General features: G+C 40.9%; 1 protein-coding gene across 2 annotated transcripts in view; it reads left to right on the forward strand.

The window, feature by feature from the left end:
- The first annotated feature begins 2,271 nt into the window (after positions 1-2,271).
- Positions 2,272-27,824, forward strand: part of pkn2a (protein kinase N2a) — a 40,074-nt gene continuing 14,521 nt past the window's right edge. The window contains exons 1-7 of one of the 2 annotated variants that reach the window (XM_084056401.1): positions 2,272-2,539; positions 2,992-3,039; positions 12,290-12,451; positions 14,828-14,963; positions 22,067-22,221; positions 25,910-26,039; positions 27,431-27,576. In XM_084056401.1, coding sequence (XP_083912527.1) covers positions 3,019-3,039; positions 12,290-12,451; positions 14,828-14,963; positions 22,067-22,221; positions 25,910-26,039; positions 27,431-27,576 — 750 coding nt within the window. In that variant the 5' untranslated portion in view covers positions 2,272-2,539; positions 2,992-3,018. Of the gene's footprint in view, positions 2,540-2,582; positions 2,599-2,991; positions 3,040-12,289; positions 12,452-14,827; positions 14,964-22,066; positions 22,222-25,909; positions 26,040-27,430; positions 27,577-27,824 lie in introns of those variants that run through there. The other variant, XM_084056402.1, reaches the window with a different exon arrangement.

Raw genomic sequence — 27,824 nt, forward strand, 5'->3', positions numbered from 1 at the left:
GGCCTTGATCTGGGAAAGTCTTTCCCCTGTAACATTTTGTAGTAGTGGTGGAAGGGTGGTTTTATTACCACATGCTCTATTTTAGTCCCAGGGCTCTGAAACCTGTACTTGATCAGAGATTTGTCATGATACAAGCACTATCTGCACTTTGGTCAGCCAATGTCTTTGGAATATGACTTTATTTGATTTTCCTTTCAAATCATTGTTCACTTTTGTGTGGAAGGTCTTGGCTGCTTTCTCACTGTGGTGGCCTGCTGTGTCTGTTGGAATAATATTAAGGGGAGAACTACTTTTTTAGGACCTGGGAACCCAGCCTGTAGAGTGTGTGAAGTGAGACTCCAGTGTCCTCCAGTTGGTTATGTGACTCAGTGGTACTAAACGTTGCCCAGGCCTGCTCAAATAATCTCATGCTGGTCATCTGTACAGAAAGTATCTTCATTAATCTCAGATCACTCTAGCCACAGCCCACAGCTTCCTGCCTATGCACCACTGACCCTGATTAAAAGGGCTTCCCCCAAACCTTGGCCTCATGATGTCATTAAGGAATTCCCTGGCCTGGAGCATTCAGATGTTTTTGTTTTACTGGTGTTACTGGGTCATATATGAAGCCATCATAGGTAGTGGTTGGAGCAAAGCATATTTTCAGTACATATAAGTCATAACTGATTAATTTAGCGATGACTATGAGCAAACATTCTAATATTCTAACTATTAGTGTACAAACAAACCTTAACGGATACTTTTTTTTTTTTAAATAATTAAAAATGGAGGTGATGCATATGGGACTATATCAGCCTTAAATAAATCCATGGCAAAGACATCACCTATTAAAAAGAGGTTGTAATTGTGGGTAAAAGGGTCCATTATTAATTCACATAAAATACAAAATCATCAGTCATCATTTCAGCTAGTCCCAAGCACCTGCCCTCTGTTCAATCTTGAGATCATCACCGTGGAGACAGAGAAAACAAAGAGTCCTGAGCTTTTATCAAATTTAAATACGGAATATAATGTGTAATAGTAACTCTACATAGCAGCACTAGTTTTAATATCTTGGAAATGCACATTTTGTAGATGAAAGCCAGTGTTGTTACCCCATCAGTATGGTGAGTGCACCTCAAGAATAGTAAGTATACTTAATCATAATTTTACATTTGGATGATGGTTCCTTTGTGCTTTATATAAGACTTATTGTCACTTGTGTGACTAGTCATGGATATGCCCCAAATTAAAGGATGAAAGTGTATGCATGCTGCCTCATGCATAGATGGACAGCATAGACTGTATAAAATGGACAGGGTCTCATTGCTGTAGTTTCTCCTGATCACATCTTAAAACAATAGCTAAGTTTGACACACTTTTGACTTACAGTATTTTAATTAGATGCATGCATGACTTCAACTTTATCCAAGTGTCTTGATTTTTTGTCATACTACTGTTAAATCTATTCTAGCCTTGCCACAAAAACAATCTTAACATTTATTTTGGCCTGTTCATGTCATTGGCTCTCCTTACAGAATTAGGTCAGTAGTTCTCAAAATGGGGTCCGGGGACCCCCAGGGGTCCTTAAGAGGGGAGGGGGTCCCCAGCTAAATTTATTAATATAACATAATATCAAAATCAGTTTAACCACATTAACCCTAAACATCAGCTATGAAAATCAATTTGGGGGCCCCACATGAGAATGTTTGAGAACCACTGAATTAGGTCATGGTAATCTGTGACCAATGACGAACATTAATCATCAATCCTTAATTTACTCCAGCTAGTGATGATGATAAATGAAGTTCTATGAACCCCAGCAGTATTTATGGAATATGAAGAAGTGTATGATCAATTCACGTGTGTGTGTGGAGGTTGGTTGGGTTTAGAGCAGTGGTTCCCAAACTTTTTAGCTCAAGACCCAAAAGAGAAATTAGATGTTTGCCCGGGACCCAAACTAGTGAAAACAGCAGATCTACAATTAAGCTCTGTTTTCACTAAACATTTGTTCTCTAATTGATGGAATTTCTTCGATGTTTTTGGTTTCTTCATGCAATTACTGGAAAAAAAACATTGAATTTGTTTTTAATTCATTCTTTTGGGAATGTTTTTTTGAAAACGTTTTAAAATAATAATAAAAAACAGAATGTAAGAAACAAAAAAATAAATGGAACCATAAAAATGTGTCCGCGACCCACAAATGGGTCCCGACCCACTGTTTGGGAATTGGGAAACAGTGGTAGAGAGAGAGAGAGAGAGAGAGAGCGAGAGCGCCTATGGGCGGACACTGGAACCACCGCCTCTCTCTCCTCCTAAAGCACTGGGACACATTTATGCTCCTAGTATTATTCATGAGGACTTTAATACAACTCCCGTGAGCTTCCCGTATAGTGGCAAGAACGACACAAAGTGTCCCAAAGAAGACATGGGACGTCCCGTATGTCCGAGATGACCGATGGTTTGGTCAAAGAAGAACTTCTTCATTGAGTTCGAGAGGGAAACTTGAACACACAATTGGGCTGTTTTTGGATTTCCACCTCCCCTCCAGCGTTGCCAGGTCTGCGTAGTATAAGCGACTTTGGGCTTGTTTTTCTGTAAAGTCGCTTGTAAATATTGGTTAGTTGCGGGTTGCGGGTTTTTGGGCTTGTTTCTAAAGTGTAGTTGCTTATTTTGGGCTTAATTGTTTCCTCTGTGTTGTTTAAACCCAGTGGTTCTTAAACATTTTCATGGCAAGGAAAGCCCCCCCCCTGATTAATATGTAATTAATTATCCAAGAACCCCCCATCTGAAAAGATTTTGTGCCAAGGACACCCCCCCATACAAGACTTTTTTGGAAAGTAGCAGATCTACAAGCTCACAGCGCGTCGCATTGTGATGCGTTGTGATCTTGTAGAGCTGCTACTTTCCAAATAGCCGATTTTATATCGCTTCTTTTGGGCTTGTTTTCATAGACTGGTTGCTCATTCCTCTCACACAGTCTGGCAACACTGCTCCCCTCTCTCTCCGTAGGATTTGATTCAAACAAGAAAAACCAAGATGGCCGCCGATTCCGTGCAGGTAGGAAAAGTTGACAACTGTTGCGAAAAGTGCGCAAACTTTGTTTTTATGGAGCCCACTACATCGCGTTAAACGTCCTCGTTTCACATTCGTTACCCGGTGCATTACGACCAATAGACGATTATGTGTTTTTGTGAAGGAATTCTGACAGATCCCAAATTATTTGTCTGGGAATTATATCCATGGATCGAGGCCTGGGAAACAATTATCCCAAAAATATCCCCCGTTTGTAATATTGTAATTTAGTGCGTTAACTGTTAAGTAACGTGTCGACACACTGTGTTTGTTACCTTGTATTGTAGTTTAAAAAACAACTCACAGTTACACGAGTCAAACTACGTTTGTTCTGGGTCAAAACGTTACTTTGAAAGCAAAACAAAAATCTCCACAACTACGTAACAAAGTTTTCAATTTCTTTCTTAATGACCCTTTTTGTGTTGTAAATGAAGTGAAACATAATTATGTTCCATGTCACTCCTCTTTAGTAAACAGTTCACTTGCATGAAGTGCTGCTGTTTACCTGTTGTAGTAAACGGGGTTTCTGTTCAACACGCTCCATAGGAATCAAAGTTTAACATCTGTAATGTCACGGAACCTATACATTACATAAAAACAAACTCCACTGTATCAAAGTAAATGTATTGTATATACAGGACATTATTCCCTGAACAGTTATGACTCGGGGAGTAATGTGGTTTCATTCCAGTGACGTCGGTTTATCGCTCAGGCACAAGTAAAAACTAAGTTTACAATTTGAAACTAATCTTAATGAAACGCATACAAACAAGTTATTTGTACAGTAGCATCCTCACCGAAAGTCAATTTAATGTCAGTGAGAAATCTATACTGTTGATTATTTACAGTTGTGGGAGTGTATAAGTTATTGCACATCTTAAGAATAATTTAGTCACCGACCCTGGTCGTTTAAAGACTGAATTCATATTTCACAATATGTGTCTTTGTTTCACACGACTTGACAGTGAAACTATAACTCATGCTTGAGCCATCGGGTAACTGTAGACAGATACTTAATTGATCCTGAAAGAAATTCCAGTTTTCAGGTAAACTCACTGCTTGTCCTGTGACCATGCAGGCTGTGAGTCACCTGAGACAAAAGTTGTGGAGGTGTAGCAGTGCAAATTTAAGTAGAATAATAAACCAAATATAAAAATACAAAATAAAGTAAAATAGAAGAACAATTCAAAATTGTGTAGAAGCTCTTGTATGTATAAAATATATTATGTGTATACACTGTATTGGGGTTACAATAATACACTTGTGGTGTGACAATATCAGGACAAAGGTTTCAGTCTACAATGGAAAAGATTATGGCTGAATTACTTGTTTCATATTGAACGTTCAAATTCAAAAGCCTGATGGTGTGAGCTGAGATTAAACTAGTATTGATTGGTATATCTTTCAGAAGTATTATTGGTATCTAGCTTACGTATGGTGATTGATTATGACAAAACATTCTGGTACATTCTGGATGAATGGAACATACATTTATTGTTACCAAATCCCAATTTTTTTGCTTAAAGAGCTGCTACTTCCGAATGGGAGTGTTTCTGCATCATATATGAAAAGTGTGGAGACGGAACACAACATTATGGCACATTTTGCAATGTTGACTTTGATATCAAAAGCTGTAACTCTGTCAAGGTTAGCTGCAGGTTGTATATTATACTCTACTGTCCCAGCCGTGGTTTACGTAGAGTGGAACAAGTCCTATGCAGCAACGCAACAGGTGTTGTACACTAACGTCCAGTTTATAACTGATTGTCCTTTTTAACATTAAGGGGGTGTGCATTCTTGAACCAGGTAGCCTGTAATCTGTGAGGGACAAACAAATGACTAGCTTGTATTGATGAATAGCTGTACAGTACATGAAACTCTTCCTTAATATTGTGCTTGGAAGCCATTCACTGGATCCAGGTTTATTGGCATGTGATGCTATTTCTGGTCACACAGCAAGCATTGACCAATAGTGTAGAGGCAGCTGTGAGGTAAGGAGCATGGGTGTCAGGTTGTAGGTTGAGATGGGCTTGGTGGAGAAATGGCAAGGGCTTGGCCTTAAAGCATGAGCCTGGCCAGTGGCTTCAACTTTTCCATTGTCTTTTTGTCTGAATAGAGCTCTTGTTGTGAGTCTCGGGAGCTTTCTGGCTTAAAGAATAAGTTAACCTGCTTACTCTTGGGGTTCATGGCCTAATGTTTACTTTGATTTTCCCCTTTTTATGTACATTAGGCTCTAAGAAGGGGCTTTTAAACAACTTTTTCAGTAGCGCACTTCGCAATAAGTTATCGTTTAACTTTGTAATAAAACATTGACTTTGAGCTATTAAGTTCTGCCAAAGTTTCTTACGACGTTGAATGCATTCTGTTTTTGCCCTTTGCATCTATAATGTAGGCTAATGTTGTCTTCAGCAAAGATGATTGTAGCCTTTTCAGCTAGCGTGAATGTCATATTTTGCTCAAAGTTACAGTGGAGTAACTTGTAGAGCAACACTTAGTTTAACAAGTTTCATCCATTATGATGCATAGTGTGAGTGTGGACATTTACCTACAATTCCTGCTTTACTTGTCTTTGAGGGCTTACGTTCCATGTATGATGTCATTTCCCTTAATAGGCTCCATCTTTGAGTAACAAGAAATGTAAAGCCCTACAGTTCTTTACAGTCATATTATTACATTGAAAAAGTGGCTCTGCAAGGCTCTTTTTCTGTGCAAGTGCCCAGTAAAGCTAAAACACACCCAAGTGCTCAGACTCTTCCTCAAGATTTAGGCTTTTGTCGTTTGATCTCAAATTAAACCACACAGGCCTTCAAGGGTATATGCTGATTTATTTCCACCTTATCTGATTGGCCTTTCTTGGATTTCCTTGCATTGTTGGCAGTGAAAAAATGGCCCTGTTTTGTGTCCTCGTGCTATCTTAACACAGCGCTGGTCAAACACGTCTGCAGTGCAAACAGATTTTGTGGGGCAGCGATCGAGGGAAACTAAGGGAGCTGCCCCTCCTCACTTCCAGAAGTTGTGACCTCCATTTTACCTATGAGTCATCACAGACCCTTTGGACGGGGAGATGTACAGTATGTGTGCAAAGTATAGTTTGTTCTGAGAGGAGCACCTATGGAGCAGAGGGAGGGGTTTGGTAGAGGACAGTCACAGGCTTATAGGCCAGTGGTACGGCAGTGTACTCAAGGCCTATGCAAAGCTTCCCACACACACCTTTATTGATAGTGTTTTCTTTACCATAGATCTATTGGCTCAGAGGCTAATATAAGGTCTCTGGAAAACAAGTTGAATTTTATTGTATTTTGTTGTAATTGTAGAATTTTAAATAGTTTTTTTTATGACTTAATATAGTGTGCTCAGGTCTCTCTTGAAAATGAGACCAACGTGACCTCAATGGGACTTTGACTGCTGGTGTTTATCTGATTTAAATAAAAGTTAATAAATAATAACAGACTGTTATTAACGGTGCACGTTTCTAAAAGGACACCTTTTGCAATTTGTGCTTTCTGCATTAGGCATATAACATTAGTTGGTGGATGGATGGTGCTCTGTTAACTTGATTCTGGTAGTGACAACATTGTTGATCGCTGACTTATTCTAGCCTGTTCAAAAGACAGTGCTGACTGGTCAACAAGAGCAGCCAATTTAACAATCAGCAACACTGATAAAGAGTATCTGTCTGTCTTGTTTGGTTGCCGTATTAGGCAAATACACAGCTCCTCCCACTCTTTTCCGCCACACAATTCGCTCTGCGTGGGGGGGGGGGGGGGTGTTATGTTTTTAACCTGGGTTAATTTTAGACGCCACTCTCTCCCTGGAGTGAGATTATGTCCCATTCTGGGCTGCTGTGACCTCACAGAGTTGAGAAGCTAAGAGGGATTTGGCTGCCCCCCCCAGACAGTTTATCTTCCCTGCTGATGTCAATGGTTTGTGTGCTTCTACATGTTTATGTGTGTCTGGCTCTGGCAGAGAGAGAGGAATGACGAGAGCGAGAGAGAAACAGACACTGATAGACTTCTGACATTGGATATTCTCTTGTCAGACGATGCTGATGCATAGCGGTTGTGTTGAAGGAAGACACGTTTAATATCTTAAGCATGAGCAGAAGTAGACTTTAGTTGGCCACAGAAACATGCGTGGATTGGTTTGTTCGACAGATGTCGTAGAAATGGAGATGGATGATGGTGATGAAGTTATGGTAAGATACTGGACTCAGCATAGCTATTCTTGTAACACTGGTTAAACACTGAAAACTGTATCTAATTTTATTTTACTGTTTCATTCAGGGCTGTAACAAACAATTGGGCTATTTTCAGAATCCATGAATCAGTCGATTTTTGTCTGTTTTCTATTAGCCAAATCTATGCAATTCATTTACAGTAAACCATGAATTGAGGGCAAAATAAGGTAACAAATACAAAGTTGCCACTTGTCATAAATGCTCATCATACATCATCTGAAACCACATGTTGAAATTGCTTAATATGTTGTTTACCCAGCAATCAAAACTTTGGCGTTACTTGCTAGTTATTTTATGTTAAACTCATATGAGTTGGAATTTAACAAGATCCAAATTCAGTAGTAGTAATTGTGTGGTTGAAAGGTTGTTAGGCTCTATGAATGGAGTTGGATTCATTCAGCAGTGTTAAGCTCGTTATATGGTGCTTTTCCACTGCATGGTACTGACTCGACTCTACTCACTTGTGTACTTCGTTTCCCACTGCAGATAGTTGCTAAGGTTTCCATTAGCCGCTATATACTGGCCCTTGGCCGATTAAAACGTAAAAATTAGTAAAATTATTATTATTAGGCTATTATCTATTTGGATATTAAATAAAGTAAAAACATCACAATTCCTACATCTTCAACAATTAAAATCATATTTAATTTTTTTTATGAGAAAACATTGACTGGTGAATCATCAGTGTTTTTTTCTTCCGACAACCAGCTGTTGAATATATGCGCTGTGCGATACCACCGTGCAACAAAGTATAAACCACGCTTTAGCAGGCTGCACAGTGGTGTCTGGCGTGGCACAGACTTTCCTAGCAAGATTGTGCAAAATGAATGGATTTAGGAACTGCGAAGGGTGCAAGTCGTGAGACCAACATAAAGGTGGAGCATTGATCATAATATCGCAGTGTTACAATGAAGGACACAGCGAACCAAGTCTTCATCTCCTCCTAATATCTACTGTGTAGGCTGCTTCACTGGCACAGCTCCAAAGCTGTAGGCCTACATGTCACAATATGACAGCGTTCATCAATTCATTGCAATGAGCAAGTTGCTACTACAATCAGTAAAAGCATCCGACTTTGGAACCAACGTGGATATAATTTACCTACTGTGCAAGCACAGTCAATGACATGGAAAGCATTTAGGAAAGTGGTGGAAGAACACAAGCAAGTGAAGTGACTAACTATGCTGGCATCATGTAACAGTGAACATGACAGTATAAGAAAGCTTATTATGTAGGCGGACTAATTCATGTTCTTTTTGGCAAGCGACACCCCTGTATGATCGAGTAGATAAATAATGCTTGTTGAAACTATGGACAGCGCAGAGTGCAGTGCGTCTATGATTGAAAAAAGTGCGCTGCACTACTCAGCTGATCAGTTGGGTGGTGCACACTCGCGTACACACACACGTGATGTGTATTCAATTATGGCTGATTGATGGCAGAAAAATGCCTAGCGGAAACCCTGAGCCTACGCTTCAATGTATCTAACTAGTCGTCATAGCGAGTCGGCGACGTCTAACCCCTCTGTGTGGGAGAGTGCTAAAAACAATGGCAAATATTTCAATTGTACAGTACAACAAAAACTGTTTCTGATTTTGCTCCTGAATTTCTTGCGAGAAATAGGCCACACAGTTGTTCAATACTGATTAATTTAATGTCCAACTGGCAACTGCTAGTTTAAACGTTTGTTAACAGTATTCAGGAGCTTCCACGCATTATAGTGGAGTCTGTTGTGATGCAATGATGGTAGTAGTGATTAATTTCTCTGACCAGTCGGTAGTCTGCCGTGTTGCCACCATTTGGTTTTGCCATGGAACTCGCTAAGCTGGAACCTCGATGGAGGTAATACATAAAAGTAAATAATACCAGGTACTACTTTTGCCAATGGAAACCAAAAAAGTTAACCAGTACCATGCAGTTAAACCCATTTAGACCTGAGACCGATTCTAAAAATGTCTTCTAATCTGAATCCTGACCTACTGGTAAGTTTCCAGAAAAATACAAATTGCTATATACTGTATAATAGCAAGCAACAACTACACTATGAGGTGTTCCCAGCTTGAAAGGTATGTTGAGAAGGAGGAGGCCGCACAACTGTTAGCCACGATGCAAAAGATCATTTAAAAGATTCAGGAAACCTATGTTTCGACAAGAATAGTCTACCTCAGGGTTTAACAGAACTGAGTATTTGCACCACTTAGGGAATGGGACACACAGGTACTCATCTCCAAGGGAGTGTCCTCAATCAACCCATCAACATGGGTGGGGTGAATACTAGGGATGCACCGATATGGAAATTCTTTCTTGGCCGATACCGATGTTTAAAATAGCAATTTAGCCGATAGCCGATACTGATAACGAATTTTGTTTATTTCGTTTTTGGTGTTATTATTTCCCCATTTTGTGCCAGGAAAACAAATACATCTTCATTATAAGAAATAACTGTTCAGAATCTGCAGAAACACAACATAATTGCCTTGATGCAAGTAACAGTGGACACAGTGACACACACACACACACACACACACACACACACACACACACACACACACACACACACACACACACACACACACACACACACACACACACACACCTCAGCTGTGCTGAACTGAAAGTGACTGGAGTTAGTAAAAGTAAAGCCCTTGAATATGACATGATAATGTTTACTGTGATTATGGTAAGCTTACATTTCATATCACAAACACCATAGACTTTAAAAACTACTGTAACTTTAACCAGGAATAAATAAATACATATATATATATATATATATATATTTCTATTTTACTGATATTGACCGATAACGGCAAATATTGTCCGATACCGATATGTTGCCGATATGTCGGCGCATCCCTAATAATGACCCATTACTGACAAGTGACCAGACAACATACTATTTCAGTAAGCCAAAATGTATTGCAATTTGTTTTCTTCTTCATTAAATATACAACAATAATGTACAAAAATACATATTTATGAGATACTCAGAAAAACATACATGGCAACAAATAGGAAAAACAGCTAAATGCAAAGCTGAACACCAATCTGGATCAAGAACTCCAGAGTTATGTAGGAGGGGACAATCACCAGAACTCATTTGTGAAGAGCTCCTGGATGAGAGGTTACACAAGGAGACAACAAAAATGTGTGCCATCTATCTATTTGACATAATATTTGGGTCAATTAAATGTAGAAAGATATTTTTGTTAAATAAAAAAAAAAAAAATTGCTTACACATTAATTTATCGCCAAATGAATTACAACATTTCTTTGGAGAAAGGGGTAGAGGGGAACAGGTCCCGGAATGAATAGGTCTTCCAGATCTAAATGTGTAAAAAGAAAAAACGCCATTAGAGGCTCACACTCTTTAACAGTGCAAACTTTGAGTTTGCATAAATAGTGCAGAACTTCTTGTGTCTTATACATAAAACGCCATGGTGCTGTAAAACTGTGGAACTGGGTAAAACGTTTTACGAGTTTGAGCTGTTTTCAAACCACGTTGTCAAATTAAGTCCAACCAAAATCGAACATAGGATGCTGTGATTATGTGCCAAAGCATAATCTGGTCATCTACCAGTGTGCTCCATACTCAAAATAAATGTGAGATGCATGGTAAATGTGAGTTGCATGGTAATAGTAACAATTACACATAATATAAATGTATCATCATCATCAACCATTCATCCAATTTGAAACTTCAATATTATTTATATCCATTTCTTTATCAATATTTTATCAAAGAAAATCTTAAGACTTTCTGTTTAAGAAAAGCTTTGCATGCTACCCAGTTGCCGCTGGTACTGGCCCTCTAGTGGGACATCACATTCACTACTGTGTTTTAAGATGACCTTTTTAAATCTGAACCCATTCTGGAAGTTACTTTCTAATCTCTCCTTAGTTAAGATGCCTGCTGCTATGAAGATGCAGGTTAAGCAATAGTACAAACACCAAAGTCAGATAGCCTCTCTTAAGTTTGGAACACTTTACTTTGTTGGAAATGATACATTTTAGGATAAGACTATTTTAAGTGAGGTTTGATCTAGTATTTCAATCTTCAGAACTTAGCACAGATCTGTTCAATCACTTTGCTGTGATCAGGCATACGTCTTATTCTAATTAACAGTTATTGGTAATGCTTTAGTGCTACATTATCACTGCAATGAGTTGGCCCTTGTGAGTAAATGGAACGGTCATAACCTGTTTGTGTTCAAATATGTTATTCTATCTGGAAAGATTTTAACTAATGTAGACAGGGGGTTGGTGAAATAAGAGTCATCGATTGGCTCTGAGAGGCTGTTTACAAATGAATGGTGATCTAATTGGACTAAACCCAGAGCAGCTTCTCTGGGCAGGCATGGATTGACTGCTATACTTTGTCGCACGAAAGTGTCGCGCACTGAAAATAGCAGATCTACAAGCTCACAGTGCAAGCCTCACAGTGGATGGACATGTGAACTTGAAGATCTGCTACTTTCAGTGTGTGACACCTTCGCACGATGGATCATAGGCACAACAGCGCGACGGGCGACGGCTGTCTTGACCTGCAAGGAAAGATGGAATAACTCCGAAAATGATTGTCAAACCTATCCATGTTCAACAACAACAAACTATATGATTTGACATGAATCATTCAACATTAATGTATTAAGAGAACAAATTACCCAATGAATAACTGTCCACAGCGGCATATCTTCTGAGATGTATTGCCACTGCTTTGGTGTAGTGTCCACTGTCGAATAGTGGTTTTGATAGTCGAATACTAGACGCAAGTCGGTAATAGTGAGTCGGATTCTGGTCCTTTCCATTTGGTTAGTGCACTCCCAGTATCTGGAAACTTAACAGTGTATGTTCTGCACTGCAGCACGGTGCATTGAGCATCCTGTACTGACCCGCTAAATCCAGGTGTATTGGTTGCACATCCAGAGAGTTAGGGTAGTTCTAAAAAAGCCCTGATAGCCCTGTTTTTTACTCCTCCTTGTCCTTTTATTTCCCCAGGGGGATGCCGGTATGCTGGTATCGGAACGGCTAGGTCTGGGAAATAACCTGGATCTGTCGGACACCATGGTGCAGCAGAAGCTGGATGAGATCAAGGAGCAGATCCGTCGCGAGATCCGCAAGGAGCTAAAGATCAAAGAAGGGGCAGAGAACTTGCGAAAGGTAACAACTTGGTGCATTTATCTTATGTTGCTTACAATAGTAAGGACCAACAATTACCAGCATATGATGAACATGTAATGCATAGTAGCTCACTAGCATCGCAGATTAAAGTCTGAGTTTAAAATCTGAAATCCGGGGGGAAAAAAAATGTTAAGCACAGCAACCTGGCACACTGAGTCCGATGCGTATTATTATATTAATTGCAGACAATTTCGCAGAACGAAACAAAAGAGTCATCAAGCAGTGATGAGTTTGGTATGAACAAGAAGAGTTTGACCTGCTGGTCAGAGCTTTCATAGCTGTGGGATTATCCCAATCATTTCAATTTGTTTAATTCAAGGCCCAGCTTGATGCTCTGCTATACTGGAGCGACATTAACACATTAAGACTGGGAAAGCATTTGTCATTTTATTTTATTTTAACAACTTTAACTATTATTTAATACATTGGCTATTCAAAAATTGCAGATCTACAAGCAAACCGAGTGCCACGCTATGAGCTATCTTTGAATATATGTTTTTTTCTCTTGTAGTCTACCTTAATTTGAGTTTAAACAAATAGATTGTTTTGATTATAATTTCCCGTTTCATTTCGAGGTAAAGACTGTTCCAACTTCCATCACAGCACAATGAGCACATCCTTGGAGCAATGCGTCTCCGTTCTCCAGATAAGTCCGGGCTTGTATCTAAACCCTTACAACTTTATTGGCTATAGAATAAAATAAGTATGAAGTAATCATTAATTTGATCTTGCAAGAGAGCGCATTTCTCAGGACCGACCCCGGCATATAGAGAAAGAAAGAGACCTTTGCTGTGTTTGAATTAAGTTTTACTGCATACAATATTTTACATAAGAAATAATTTACATTCAGACACTTGAAATGTATATCGTCCCATTTGGAACAGTGCATGCATTTTCTCAATCCACAGGCTTCATTCTTCAGGGTAGGCTACTGCTACAGCATCAAAACCAATGCAACACACAGACATTAGATGATGCGAAAAATGCAGAAAATCGAACTGGGTCCGAAAGAAATAATGACGGCCAAAAACATCTGAGGCAGTGGGCAAACATGATTGACACATTGAGGTCGAATACAATTTATTTCGTGCTCCGAAATTCAGGCGAAAATTCTGAGCTCATAAATCAGGCATAAGCGGTCTAGTGCAGGGGTTATCGAACCTTTTTATACCACAACCCAATTTTCTGGGGGATTTTTTTGAGTGACCCCACACTTTATTTATTATGCAATTTCAAAGTGGAAATAAAGAATATCTTAAAATAAAAGCATACATTGCTGGCCAGCCTGGCCTTATAATTATTAGAAAATGAAATTACAGCAGTGATTCCTGCTGAATTGTAGGCCTACTTTATCAATGAAATGGATGAATAATATTGTAGTCAATCAATAAAATCAGCGGAAGTGTTTCTGTACACACATTCGTAAACAGAAGCATATTTAGCCAGAACCACCAGAGTTTCTGAAACCAGCTCTCGATTTTATCTTTTGCCACCGACTGTGTGCTTTTCTCCATCCCGGCCGGGGGGCAGCTGTTGGTAACTGCTTGTGTGTGTGTGTTGTCTCTTCCCTGTGTTGCTGCTCTGCTGGTTCACGGTCGGTTGGAGTTGTATGTGTGTATGAGGAGTGAAGTGGCCGTCTTTGACGTCAACTCTCACGCTGGACACGATGACCTCACTTTGTTCATTTTTTTCATAAAAAACTAATTATGCATCAATCAATCAAATACATTTTTGGTAGCGGCACCTTCCTGCAACCCATAGTTTGAGAACCGCTGGTCTAGTGTAAAGGCACTGACCATAGTGTCTTGGGGGGTTGAGGGGCCACTAATGAATAAATATATTAATTATTTTGCATATTGATAGTGCTTACATTTGATGTTAGATTTATTGTCTACATGAGTTTTGTGACCAGGAAGTGTCATATGAACAGAGTATTATTTCTGATCAGGTCTGGGAAATTCTTGCATTCTAAATGCAACACAAATTGGCTGAATTGTGATTTTTGTGATTGTGTCACAACTCAGCCAATCACATTCGCTTTCCTAGACAGGCACAGGGTATCAACACCAGTTAGCTGGAATTGTTCTGTTGTTGGCTGGCTCGATTGTGACATATTCCCGACCTAGAGAAAACTACAACCGACATCACCTGAAAACACTAGGGTTAGTGGAGAAGGAAGATGCTGAAGAGAGAATTAGATTCTAGGGAGAGGGTGATATGATTACTCTTGAAGTGATAACTTTTCACTTTAATAACATTGTTCTTATTTATTATTTTCTACACCCGTAACTGTGAAAACCTGCTGACATACGAGACCCTTTTGCTCTCTTAACTCTATTGTTTTCTACTCTTAAGGTGACCACGGACAAGAAGAGCCTGGCCTATGTTGACAACATGTTGAAGAAATCTAGCAAGAAGGTTGAGGAGCTGCATCAAGAGTTGCAAGAACTCAATGCTCACATTGTGGTCAAAGACCCAGAGGAACTACTAGGTAACTACACAGCGAAACTCTGTTAACTGAACTCTGAAACGATAAACATTGACCCTCGAGGACAGTTGTTGGAGGACACGACAACCACCTAGTCCCTAGAGAATTCGGCAACTATAGTAAATGAAGTATACAATAGCCATATGATGTTGTACTACTGACAAAACATAGGGTTTGCAAATTCTAAAACGCAGAGCTGATCTGAAATGCTTTTAGGTAAGCTCTTGAAGGGGAATTTTGGACCACGGTTTTCCTTCATTTTCTATGATGTTAGGATATCTTAGGATGAATGGTACAGTAGAAAAATGTCATAACTCCATCCCGGGTCCGCCACAGTTTAAAACATGCGCCAATAGGCCTTGTGCTAGATCGCGTATTTTAATAGCTTTTTTTTGTGAGATCTGACGTTCATAGTGACAGAACACAAACAAACGGGGAAAAAAAAGAGAAAAAAACGGAAGTTTCGCTAGACGAGATTTCAATCTCGTCTTTGCAGTGGGTCATCTGTCAGCTGTGGCAGACCCGGGATGGAGTTATGAAAATGTTCTACTGTACCATTCATCCTAAGATATCATAACATCATAGAAAAGGTAAGAAAACCGTGGTCCAAAATTCCCCTTTAAGTTTCTTAAAGTCAGCGCTTATGTGTAAAGCATCATTTTATCATTTGCTTTGGCAATGTCTTGTGACTTTTGTCAGAAGACTTAACAATCCAAACAAATACCTTTATGAGCACACACAAACACAGAGAAACGGTGAGAGAGACAGAGCATATTCACAGTCTTTTGAGGTGACTCATTCTCCAGAGGCTGACATTGTTGCATTCCACATTCCACCAACTGTTACAATGGGGCTGATGATTGTTCCACTCGGAGGCTGTTGAAAGCTCGCTCCTGTGAATTCCTGTCAACAGCAAAGCAATTTTTGGAGAGCGTTACTCCAATAGGCAAAGACAGGGATTGTGTGAATGATTGCTTTTCTGTCTGCTCCACAGCTAAATCCGGAGTGTTTAACTCTGGAAGTGGACCTGTAAGGGCCACTCCGGATTTTACTATGTACTGTACTGTTGCATTCCCTGTTCAGTTGACATAAGGAAGTCGAGCTGGGGAAGTTAGGTGTGTGTGTGTGTGTGTGTGTGTGTGTGTGTGTGTGTGTGTGTGTATTGGGGGGGGGGGGGGGTCCTCTGTCTTGGTAAATGGTTGTCTTAAGTGGGAACAAATTTAGCCTGACTCAGTGACCTCTTATCTGATGAGAGAGGGCTTTTGTTCACTGACGCAGCGCCTGCGGAATGTCGCCGGCCACTGCAAGACCATACAGAGGGACTGACCACCAGGGTTCAGTGCCAAAGTCATGAGACAAGCTGTTGAGATGTACCGTTGGTTCTCGAGCCAGAGAGAGAGAGAGAGAGAAGGAGTTGTCATTGTAGAATGAGCAGGGAGGGGTTCCTTTGGCTCCGTGAGCAGCCAGAGTGTGTTCTCGTGTTCAAGGAAGAACATAGGCATGGCTCTGGTTATTCTCCACCTCTCAGCTGATGCCAGAATAGGACTTGCTTGTCTTCAGGTTGTGTGTCTGTATAGTGGGAGGTGCTGATTGAAGGCCTCTAGTCCAGTGGTTCTCAAACGTTTTAATTTCAAGGACCCCCCAGTTTCATATGTATTGGGTCACGGACCCCATAACTCTGAGGGTTACAGACCTGTAAGGGTCCATTTGTTTCCTGACTATCATTAAATTAGCTGGGGATCCCACACTTCAAGGACCCCTGGGGCTACCTGGACCCCACTTTGAGAACTACTGCTCTAGCAAGACCTGTTCACTCACTATGTTTTCATGAAAATAAAAAAAAGAAGAAGAAAAAATAAGGTGTTAAACTGACCCCTGATCAGCACTTAAAAACAACAAATATGAATCAAATTAATGTAATCCTCACACACCCCATGCACATGTAGCATGGCATATTTCCTGTGCCAAAAGCACCCTAGACTGGTGGGGGCTGTTTGTCTCTGACTGTGATATAATTGTTTGGAGAGTATCGTCATCACACATCCTCTGATCGGATCAGCTCAGATCAGCTCAGGGTAGTCTGGAGGGAGGTTTCCCCTTGTCGGCTGTCCAGCAGTGACATCAGCCTGTGGGCTGTCCAGTAGCTCAGAAACGTGTTCCTCTGGCCCAGCGTGGGCCAAGAGGAGCGGAAGGGAGGCCTTCGAATGCTTGACTTGCTGCCTGTAACCTCTACCAACCCCCCGGGCCCTCCCACAGGGAAGGGAATCCCAGTGCATATGTGTGCTGTTCTACATGTGTGCACGTGTAGCAGAGTCACACACATTACCTACTGCACTGACTCGTGCATGTGGTAGAGAGAGAAATGCCGGCACGTACATGGGGATGAGGAGCAGTGGTGTAACAAGTACATATTTACTCAAGTACTGTACTTAAGTACAATGTTGAGGTACTTTTACTTTACTGGAGTATTTCCAATTGTCTATACTTTTACTTTTACTCCACTACATCTCAGAGGCAAATATTGTACTTTTACTCCACTACAATTGTTTGAAAACTTTAGTTACTAGTTACTTTGCAGATATAAATTATTAAATTATAAAACATAACCACATTAACCACTTTAGTCCTATTTTATACATAGGTTATTTGAAAATAGCCGATCTACAATGATGAGACATTCACAGATATATATATATATATTTTTTTTAAACTGCAACGACATACAAAAATAAATCTTAATTCTTAAGTACTGTATTGTCTCAATTTGGAAATCCTTTGGATTTTCAGAACTAATTGTAACTACAGTATGTTTATGTTTTTGTTTATTAAAGGATCCCCATTATAGACACATCATGAATGAGTCCTCTAGTCTTCCTGGGGTCCTGAACAAAGCAATACAATACAGATGTACAACTAAAAATACAAATTAAAGTAAAACAAAAAAAGAATGAATACAAAAAGATGAATTAGCATTATGAAATCAAATCAGTGAGTTTGAGAAAATGTGTTCTTGGTGCTGTTCCTGTTCTTATGTTACCAGAAGCTGCTCCTCTACTGTAACCATCTTCAGAAGTCATATGTAACTGGTGAGCCAAGCTAGACGGCTTATTTGTGCTAATAATGTTCCGCTGTAGCATTAGAAGACTCACCGATCATTTCTGTTCAACCATTAGTCATGCCAGATGTTCTTGCATATAGCTAATACTTGTCATGTATGAACAGCCTAGTGCCAGATGAGCTGCTTTATTCTGAGAAACCTGTAACTTTTTCAAATCTGATTTTGTAGCTTACGACTAGATTACAGGGCAGTATTCTAAATAAGACGGCACTAAAGAGTGAATAAGAGCTTTCATCATTGAGGGAGTGATGAAAGCAGAACACTTCATAGTCATACCAATTCCTCTTCCCATTTTGATGACAATATTGTTTATGTGTAGAGTAGACCAAGATAATGAGCTATCAATATGCTATTAGTGTTGAATCAGGGAAGTCAAGACTGAGGGGTTGACTCATTTCCTTGTCATTTGATGCATTTGTCAACAACAAAATGTATTTTTCTTTAACAACGGCAGACCCATATAGGATGTGGCAGGGAAAGACAATATATAATAAGAATAGCATTTGCAAAAAGATGGTCGCATAACACATTGATCTATGGTTAAATGACAGTGTTCTCTACTGTGAGCATGACGAGGTGTTCTGTCAAGAAGAGCATGTCTAGTTGTATGTATGGAGGCCAGTATTTATTTCCTTTTTTATCCTCTCCTTTCTGTTTGTAACCATTTGAGAGGGGGTTGCCCCAGGGAATGGACATCCTCCCCTCCTGCCCACTCACAGAAACTACAGCAGAGATGCTCTCATGTAATTACAGCTATTAAATGAATCACTTAGACTTCATTTAGGTTCAGTGAATCACAAGCTTCCCTTCCCTCATATCCTGCAGGTGCTCAAAGGTACCATGCTCTTTTTTTCAATGAATCATTTAGACCACCTGAGGAATCAGGCACAGACCTCCAGAAATGGTTCTGTTATCAAGCCTTAATGCACTCCCCTGTTCTGCAAGCATTGGAGCCTACATCCACTTGTGTATCTGTCTGGCCTGATATTTTGTAGGTTCTACTGATTCATTGGATTCGGATTTCTGATTGATCTATTGTGATATATGTGTCATGTTATACCAGTTTTGGGATTGTGGGGTGGGAGCTGGCGGAATTAGATCCAGTTTGCTTAATAAGGATCTCTCACCCTGTAGCCTGGGCTCCTGAACTGAACTGGTGCTGCAAGCCAGGAGAAGTCTAGCAGGTTTTTTTAGGCCCACCTCACCTGTGTGTGAAGAAGCCAGTCAGTTTGCACCATGCTGCTGCAGTTGGCTTGGGGAGGGGTTTGCTGTGTGCCGTTCGAGCCCAGACATGAAAAAGCCAGTGAGCTCATCCCTCAGTACTGTGGTCCAGCTGAGGTGATAGAAGATGCATTTGCTCTTTGAAGTGTGTGTGTGTGTGTGTGTGTGTGTGTGTGTGTGTGTGTGTGTGTGTGTGTGTGTGTGTGTGTGTGTGTGTGTGTGTGTGTGTGTGTGTGTGTGTGTGTGTGTGTGTGTGTGTGTGCGCGCATCCGTGCTTGCGTGTGTGTGTGTATAATATATATATATATATATATATATATATATTTAATATAATTTGTGTACACACACACACACACACACACACACACACACACACACACACACACACAGTATAATATACACTATACCTGCCTACTCGAGTCGGGGACCACGTAAGTCGGGAACGATGCAAGTTGGGAATGCATACCCCATCCGTTAATGCAATACTCGTTGTACCTGTTGTCACAGTACTCGCTATACACGTTGTTAGAGTACCCATTGCGATACCCTTTACCACAGTACTAATAATGTTATATGTTATGTTACCGATCGACTAAATATGGAGATACGGGGACCTCCATATTTGGAGTTCTTATGTTCCACGACACCGCTAACACACTTAAAATTGGGCAGCGGCACGGGCCGTGTTGGTTAATCAGGGAAGCCAGTGCCCACACTCCCCCCAAACACACCTGATTCTGTGTGTCCTCCGCAGACCCACGGAAGACAGATATAGATATTCGGACCTCCTTTTTTCCAGACATTATCGTTTTTTTGTTTCTCAGGAACCGTTGGTCTGACCAAATTGTCACTCGGCACTGCACACCTCCAGGTCACATGGGAGACACACGGCAAGTTTAAGGCCGTTCAGTCGGGTGGTGCCTGAGTTATGCCCTGGACAGTCAGACACACACACACACACACACACACACACACACACACACACACACACACACACACACACACACACACACACACACACACACACACACACACACACACACACACACACATTCTGGTGTGTGTATTATATATATAATATATATATATATAAATACACACACACACACACACACACACACACACACACACACACACACACACACACACACACACACACACACACTGTATATATCTCACTGTGAAGAATAACAAGCATGCCGTATTCGCAATTTCGCATGTACTGTAACGTGACAGGTGGTTGTCTGCAAGTTCACACTGGTATTGTTTTTGTCCCCTCAGAATAGAGAAAGCCCCAGGGTTTCCCTCTGTACTGTTACAGTTGGAATTGACTTCCCTGCTCCTGTAGGGGGCTTATGCCTGATTTATACTTAGTTTCGCGCCATTGTTGTGCATAAAAATAGCACTGTGACATGTAAGCTTGTAGATCTGCTATTTTTGGTGTGAGACACCAGCGTGTAACTCAGTAAAAAACAGGCTTTAGTCATTTACAGGAAAGCACCCAGGAGTACAAAAGACAACTCGCTTTATCAGTAGCTTTCTTTGCAAAACGTTCAAATTATTCAGTGCAGAGCACCAGGTGCTATTCCTTGAAGATAATTCCCTTGTGCTTTATCATTGTCAGCTTGTACTTTCTTGCTGCTTTGTTTTCTGTATAATGGTATTGTGCACACTTGGCATAATACTTGCACTATAATGCAGACTGTCCTATCCCCATGTAAACTTCTGTAAAGTTTAACGCTTTGTGGTCATTGCTGCCAACTCTAACATTGGAAGTTGTTATTAGACCCATTTTATGGTAAACCTTTTGGGACCACCTGAGTGTTGGCACATTATCATGTGTATTATAAGCTTTGAAAGTACTGCATATTCTTGAGTGCTCTGAGTCTTCTGTGAATCTTACCAAGTCTAGGTTAGGGCTAGAATAATAGAACAATGCCCAATTTATGCTCTGTCATACAATGGTCACAAACCTGTGAGCTTGACGACAAAGTATATACCAGGCTTTAAGAGAGACCTTAATCTCTAATGGAGTCTTCTGCTAACAAACCTGATCAAAATATAAACAGCAGACATCTCAGGATACATTAACTAACTGCTGAATTTGGGGTGACCCGATAGCCGAATGTTTAGGGCGCACACCACATGAGCGCGAAATACCTTCTTCAGCGTGTCCAAAGTCTGACTCCTGGCCGGCAGGACTGTTTGCTGTGTGGCATTCCCCTGCTCTCTGTCTGCCTTTCCTGTCTCTCTCACTCTGTTGCTATCAAAATAAAGCAGAGATGCAGAAAATCTTATCTTTAAACAAACCTAAAGCTCATCCTGTCAGGCATGAGGATGATGAACTGTCCATTTTGCAAAAATACAAGTTGTTCCCGAACCATATTTAACACCAACTCTGACCCAACGTAATCTGCATTTCTGAGGTAACTACTTAACACACTTTTCCAGTTTTATTTTTGAGGTATTTGCTTCTCATTTAGCTAATATAGACTTTTCAGACACAAACTGGTTTTAACCCCTAACCGCTCCCAGGGTGCCGTACTATTGGCGTTCCCTGCTCCTAGTAGTTATAGGATGGGTAAATGCAGAGGACAGAAGTTGCCCTCAGTTTGCAATTGCATTCTTAAAATTGATTACAGCAGTTGTTCTCACTGTAGTTATACCTTCTTATTAGCACATTGGGAGATGTCCTGTATCATTTGTGACAGGGATGCCCCCTTTCGTCACCAGGAGCTGACCTCTTTGCCTTTCTGTCTTTTCCCAGAGTGCCCTCTGACACCAGACACCCCTAACAGTGAGGCCAGAATGTGCCACAGCAGCAGCCGCCTGGCGGCCCTGAAGAAGCAGAACGACATCGAGTTGAAGGTCAAACAGGGAGCAGAGAACATGATTCAGATGTACTCAAACGGATCCTCTAAGGTACGTCTGGTCCATCACTCACCTGAATATTGTTGCCTTTAGAAGTTTATTTTTTTATTTTAAAAGGATCCCCATTAGCTGATGCCAATGCAATCAGCTGGTCTTACTGGGGTCCACACAAAAACTACTACAATTACAAAAAAAACTACAACATTAAATTGCATTAATTCACATTACAGTTACATCAATATAAAGTTTAAAACATAAACACTGGTACAAAATAACGTGTACAAATTCATTTAGCATAAAGTTATTCTTTCAACTATGGTCATCTGCACTCCAGTAAATGCCTCTGCACTTTTTTCTTAAAGGCAGATTTGTTTTTTATTAGATGATCAAAGATCTCAGCCTACCGATACATCTAGTGATTTTAGGGACTGCAACTGATGGAAACAATTTGGATATTGAAAAAATAACTACATTGCAGAACCAATGCAAAGATTTTAGGGCGGTCCTTCTTATGGGGATGGTACTGTATGATGACAACTGAATTCCCCCAGGGATAAATCTATTCGTCTCTCTATCTATTAATCATCTGTCAATAATCAATCAATTCATCAATCGACCAGGATTGATTTCCAAAGCAGTGGGCGTAGGTTTGTTGGCAGAGGGTTTCTCGGCTGTTCTAGCCCCTACATTGAATTTGGATGTCCCCAGACGTATCGCTAGGTGGTGATCTCCGATCGTCTGGCTACGAGAGACTAAGAAGAGGGTAGTCTGCAAACCATGTGAATAAATTGTCATACGCAGTTTGTCATTCCTGAACATGGTCAATGGTCATGAGACTGAAACTTTGTTCGTTTCAATGCTAAGTTCTGATTGCATATACTCAACATATGTTGCCATTATCTAGTTTCTAGTATCCTCTGTCACACAGATTTTATATCCTCAATGAGGAATTTAAGTTTAACTTAAATGTAAACTAACCCATGGTGGCCTTCACCTGGCTTTTCCCTCCCCTAAAATAGCCCTTTTCTCTGGCTGTGATCTGCTTGTGGGTCCCTTCCTGCACTTGTAAGCCTTTCTTTGTTCATGTGGACTTGTTAGTTTACCTTCTGAAACAAATACTCTTGTGGGGGACAAGATGAACATCTCTGTTTTTTACTTCAGTATATTTAAAAGTATGTAATGTATAATATTTGATGCATTTAGATAGGATAGTAGAGAGACAGGAAATAGAGGGGGAAAGATATGCAACACATGTCTACACACAGGTCTGGAATTGAACCGTCGACGTTGTGATTATGTTGTTGATACACTTTCCAGTCAGACCCCCGTCCGCCAAACTCTTTATTTTTTTCCTTGAAATGAATCCTCCAGTCGTGTTACATAAGTCAGCCATTCAGACCAAGAGAATAAATGAAACGTATGGCAGCAAGATAATCTGCCGAGTTGGTGTTGCTGCTCTGTGGTGTTTAAGGGTTGTCAGACATGACTTCATCGCAAGTATTCTACTGGACACTACCGCGTCTTGTACCGCTGCTTGTAAGGGATTTCCAGACTGGTAATCAAACCAGCGGTATGGCATGTACCTACCGGCCCGGGTAATAAGCGCTGTTAGGTAACACCAGAGATTATTAGAACTGGACATGGAGTGGAGATGTGGTAGGGAATACGGAAACAAGCAGTCAATGGCTTAACGTTTGCACAAACTTTCACGATTAAAAAAAAATAGCATATCTACAAGCTCATAGCGCGGCAGTTCGAGCCACGCTATGAGCTTGTATATCTGCTATTTTTAAATAGCCAAAGAAATCTTAAAAAGACACCGGATGCGTTCCCGGTCTTAATGGATTAAGGCCAAAATTGGGGAAGTTTATATATTAGCCGTCCAGTATTCACCATTATGGGTCTTATAGAATCTTCACCCAAAGAGAAACTAATTTACCATATCCTGGGTTACTAAACTGACCTGGTGGTCTCTGTGGCTGTTTGACTGCAGAGTGTAGGAAAACTTTTTTCCATAGTGGAGCAAGAGGATGTGAATTTTGCAGTGGACACATATTATGTTGCATGCCATGGCTGCTTGTTTGTTCACAAAGCTCCTTTGGTTCCTTGTGGCTGCCGTAATCCTCAGCGCTACGAAAACTATCATTTGGTCGTATGCTGTGTGTAAGCCGCCATCACTAATAACAGCTGTGGCACTAGAGGCTCTGCTACTCAATGTCGGATCTTATGTCGGTCAGGGCTAATTCAAGCCACGAGTAGTAAACACGGTGCTTTATGATTTATAGGTTGTAAGTAACAGTGTAGAATATCAGTCACGTTAATGCTGCACAGTAACAGTCGCGTAGAGTTGTCCTCTGTTGTACATCACTATGAAGGCCAAATGAAATTTGATATAGTTTGGTTTACCCACAAACTACGCAAGACACCTGAGAGCACCACAGTCCACTGATGCGTTTAAAAATGGACTAAAAACCTAAATTTTCAACAAAGCGATTTCTTAATTTTTCCTGGGCCTCTGTTTTTGGTCTTTGCCTGTTTTTTACCTAGTTTTAATTTGACCCTTTAGTCTAGCCTAGTTGGGTCCCATGTAATTGTTTGGTTTTCTATACAGTTTTTATGTCTTGCGTTTTAACCCTGTAGCACTTTGAGATTCGCAAGAATGTAAAGTGCGTTATAAATAAAATGCATTATTATTATTAAGACTATTTTGAAACAAATACCTGTAGAGCCCTGCCCTACCAGGCTGAATCCCAATTAAAATACAAGATGGAGGTCAGTCCAGCATGCTATTTTATTTCTCCTAGAAAGCCTCGCAGACAAAACCAGTTGCTGTACAGTTGTACTACAGCAGAGGAATGCAGTCATAAAACCCCATAATGCATAATTCAGTTACGGTATGCCATGTAAGTGACCTCCTGGACCATGGTGTTCCTAGAGCCAGAGAGAGAGAGAGAGAAAGCGAGGCAGAGAGACAGACGCAGTGAGTGGAGGCACCTTGCAGCTGGAAATAAATAGCGCCTTCCTGATGATGTCACAGAGGAAATGCCTGTCAGATGGATGTCTTTCCAGCACGCTGCCATCGTAACCCAACCAGGGTCGGAACTCCTGAGGAATTCTGGGTGTTGTCTGCTTACTCCGCTGTTTATGCGTGCGCGTGTGTGCACACGTGCATATTCGTGCACGTTGCGACTTGCGACTGTGTGTTGTCAATGTATTGTACAGTGGTGTGTGTTCCACTTAGATTTTCTTGGTGAATAATATTTTCCATGTGGTGATTCATGCTTCATCTCCAATTAAGGGCATGAATTAATGTCCCAGGCTGTTTGTGTTCCCTGTTCATAACAAGTCTCTCATTGAGGAATGACATGGATTTAGGTGGGTTTAAGTGTGTCTAGGTTTCATTTATGGTTCAACTCAGGTTATAATAAAGGTTAAGTAAAATAATCAATATACCACAACTTCAGAAAATAGCCTGTGAGCTTACAACGCTTGTAGATCGGTGTGACGGTGTTTGGCATCACAATGTGACATGTTGGGAGCTTGTAGATCGGCTATTTTTGAAAAAGGAAATGAAACATTTAAGTTTTTGGGAAATATGCCCAAAATAGGGGTGTCCGAGCTAATGTGGTTAAAGGTTGTTTTTAACCCTGCGTTTGCCAACTTTGACATTGCATATTTGATTACAGTTCTTTTAACTGACTATAGCGTTGTCGTTTTCATCCGTTGTCTTTGTTAACAGGATCGCAAGCTACTAGCAGCAGCACAGCAGATGCTCCAGGACAGCAAGACAAAGATTGAGTTCATCAGAATGCAGATCCTCAAGGCCAGCCAGGCCAGCGAGTTGAACTTCGATAACACTGATGTGATTGGTGAGCCCTCCCTCATTTACATCCATAGATGGCTAACCTGGCCTCACCCTTCTTTATCATTCACATCCACAAATAAATACATGGTACAGAGGTGGTCTGGTTAAGACCTTGACAGTGACCAGCATCTACCCTCAGCTGGTTTAGGATCAGATCCTACTTGTCTTCACCCTGTGCTTCCCCTCTCTACCTTTATAAACAGTCTACTCAAATAAAGAAAAAATACAAAGTGGAGTGGAAGTGTGCATAATATCTTACTATCCTACTATAATTCTAGTAACCTCTGTCCGTTTGTTTGTAGTGGTGAGTGAGTGAGTAGGTGAAGCTTGCTCTGATTTTGCACACAGCCATCGACCATTACCATCTGAACTTAACTGTGAAGCCCGTTTTTCAATTTCATCAAATCTCAGCTTCTTATTAGCGCTTTTGTGTCAAAGAATGTCGCCATGGTTACGGGGCTGCCCAGCTATGGGACGAACTGCCTCCCGGGTTGCCAGATCATGTGCGCATATCCCCCCACGGATGCGTCGACCGGGTATGGTCTAGTAATTCTAGTAACCTCTGCCCGTCCGTTTGTAGTGGTGAGTGAGTAGGTGAAGCTACCCGGTTCTCCTCAGTGGCTGGACCCATTGCTCTGATTTTGCACACAGCCATTGACCATTACCATCTGAACTTAACTGTGAAGCCCGTTTTTCAATTTCATCAAATCTCAGCTTCTTATTAGCGCTTTTGTGTCAAATAATGTCGCCATGGTTACGGGGCTGCCCAGCTATGGGACGAACTGCCTCCCGGGTTGCCAGATCATGTGCGCATATTCCCCCACGGATGCGTCGACCGGGTATGGTCTAGTGATGATAATGATGATAATATTTATATACTTTAATTTACCAAATCTCTGTCCGTGTGTAACTCTGTATCCAGTGTATATTGGAAAGCGTCCGACCAAATGGTCTTAAATTTGGCGTGTGAGTATTACCCCGGGTGTGGATTGCTGAACGGTTTCAGAGAACAGAAAAATCACGGATATTTGTATCTGCTATCAGGTTAAAAATACTATTTTGTCATCCTTTTTTTTTAAAGCTATAACAGGCCTGTAGATAGATGTCATTAATTTAATTCCGGCATTATTTCACCCGCGTTTTATCCAATATTAATTAATAATTATGTTTGATAGACCCAAATCCGCCCTAACCGCGGTTATCCGCGGCTAAACCGCGATCCGTGCATCTCTATCGCACACGCACACACACACACACACACACACACACACACACACACACACACACACACACACACACACACACACACACACACACACACACACACACACACACACACACGGTCTACTCCATTGATGCCATTATTCACTCTTGCCCACTTTCCCTGTTTTTCAGCCAAGCCCATCATCAGCCCACTGGACCTGCGGGTAGAGGAGCTCTGTCACCACGCCAGGATAGAGTCTGCTGTGGCTGAAGGTGCCAAGAATGTCATGAAACTCCTGGGGACAGGCAAAGTCACAGAAAAGAGAGCACATTCAGAGGTGTGTGGGTGTGTTTGGGGCCGAGATCTGTTGTCATCAACTGCAGTCTGATTTTAGTCCAAAGGAAGCTGGTTTCTCATCCATGAAGTCCCTATAACACCATTGTTTGCACTTTACACACACGTACTTGACAACTTCAGTGGAATTTATTAGAAATTAATTGTTACACAGCCTTGCCGAATACTTGATTCTTATTGCGGTCTGTTATTTGCTGATTGAGTAGACTGCTGTTTCGATAGCAGATTGAA

This window comes from Gymnoscopelus microlampas, assembly GCF_963454915.1.
Source record: "Gymnoscopelus microlampas genome assembly, chromosome: 5".
NCBI classification, from domain to species: domain Eukaryota; kingdom Metazoa; phylum Chordata; class Actinopteri; order Myctophiformes; family Myctophidae; genus Gymnoscopelus; species Gymnoscopelus microlampas.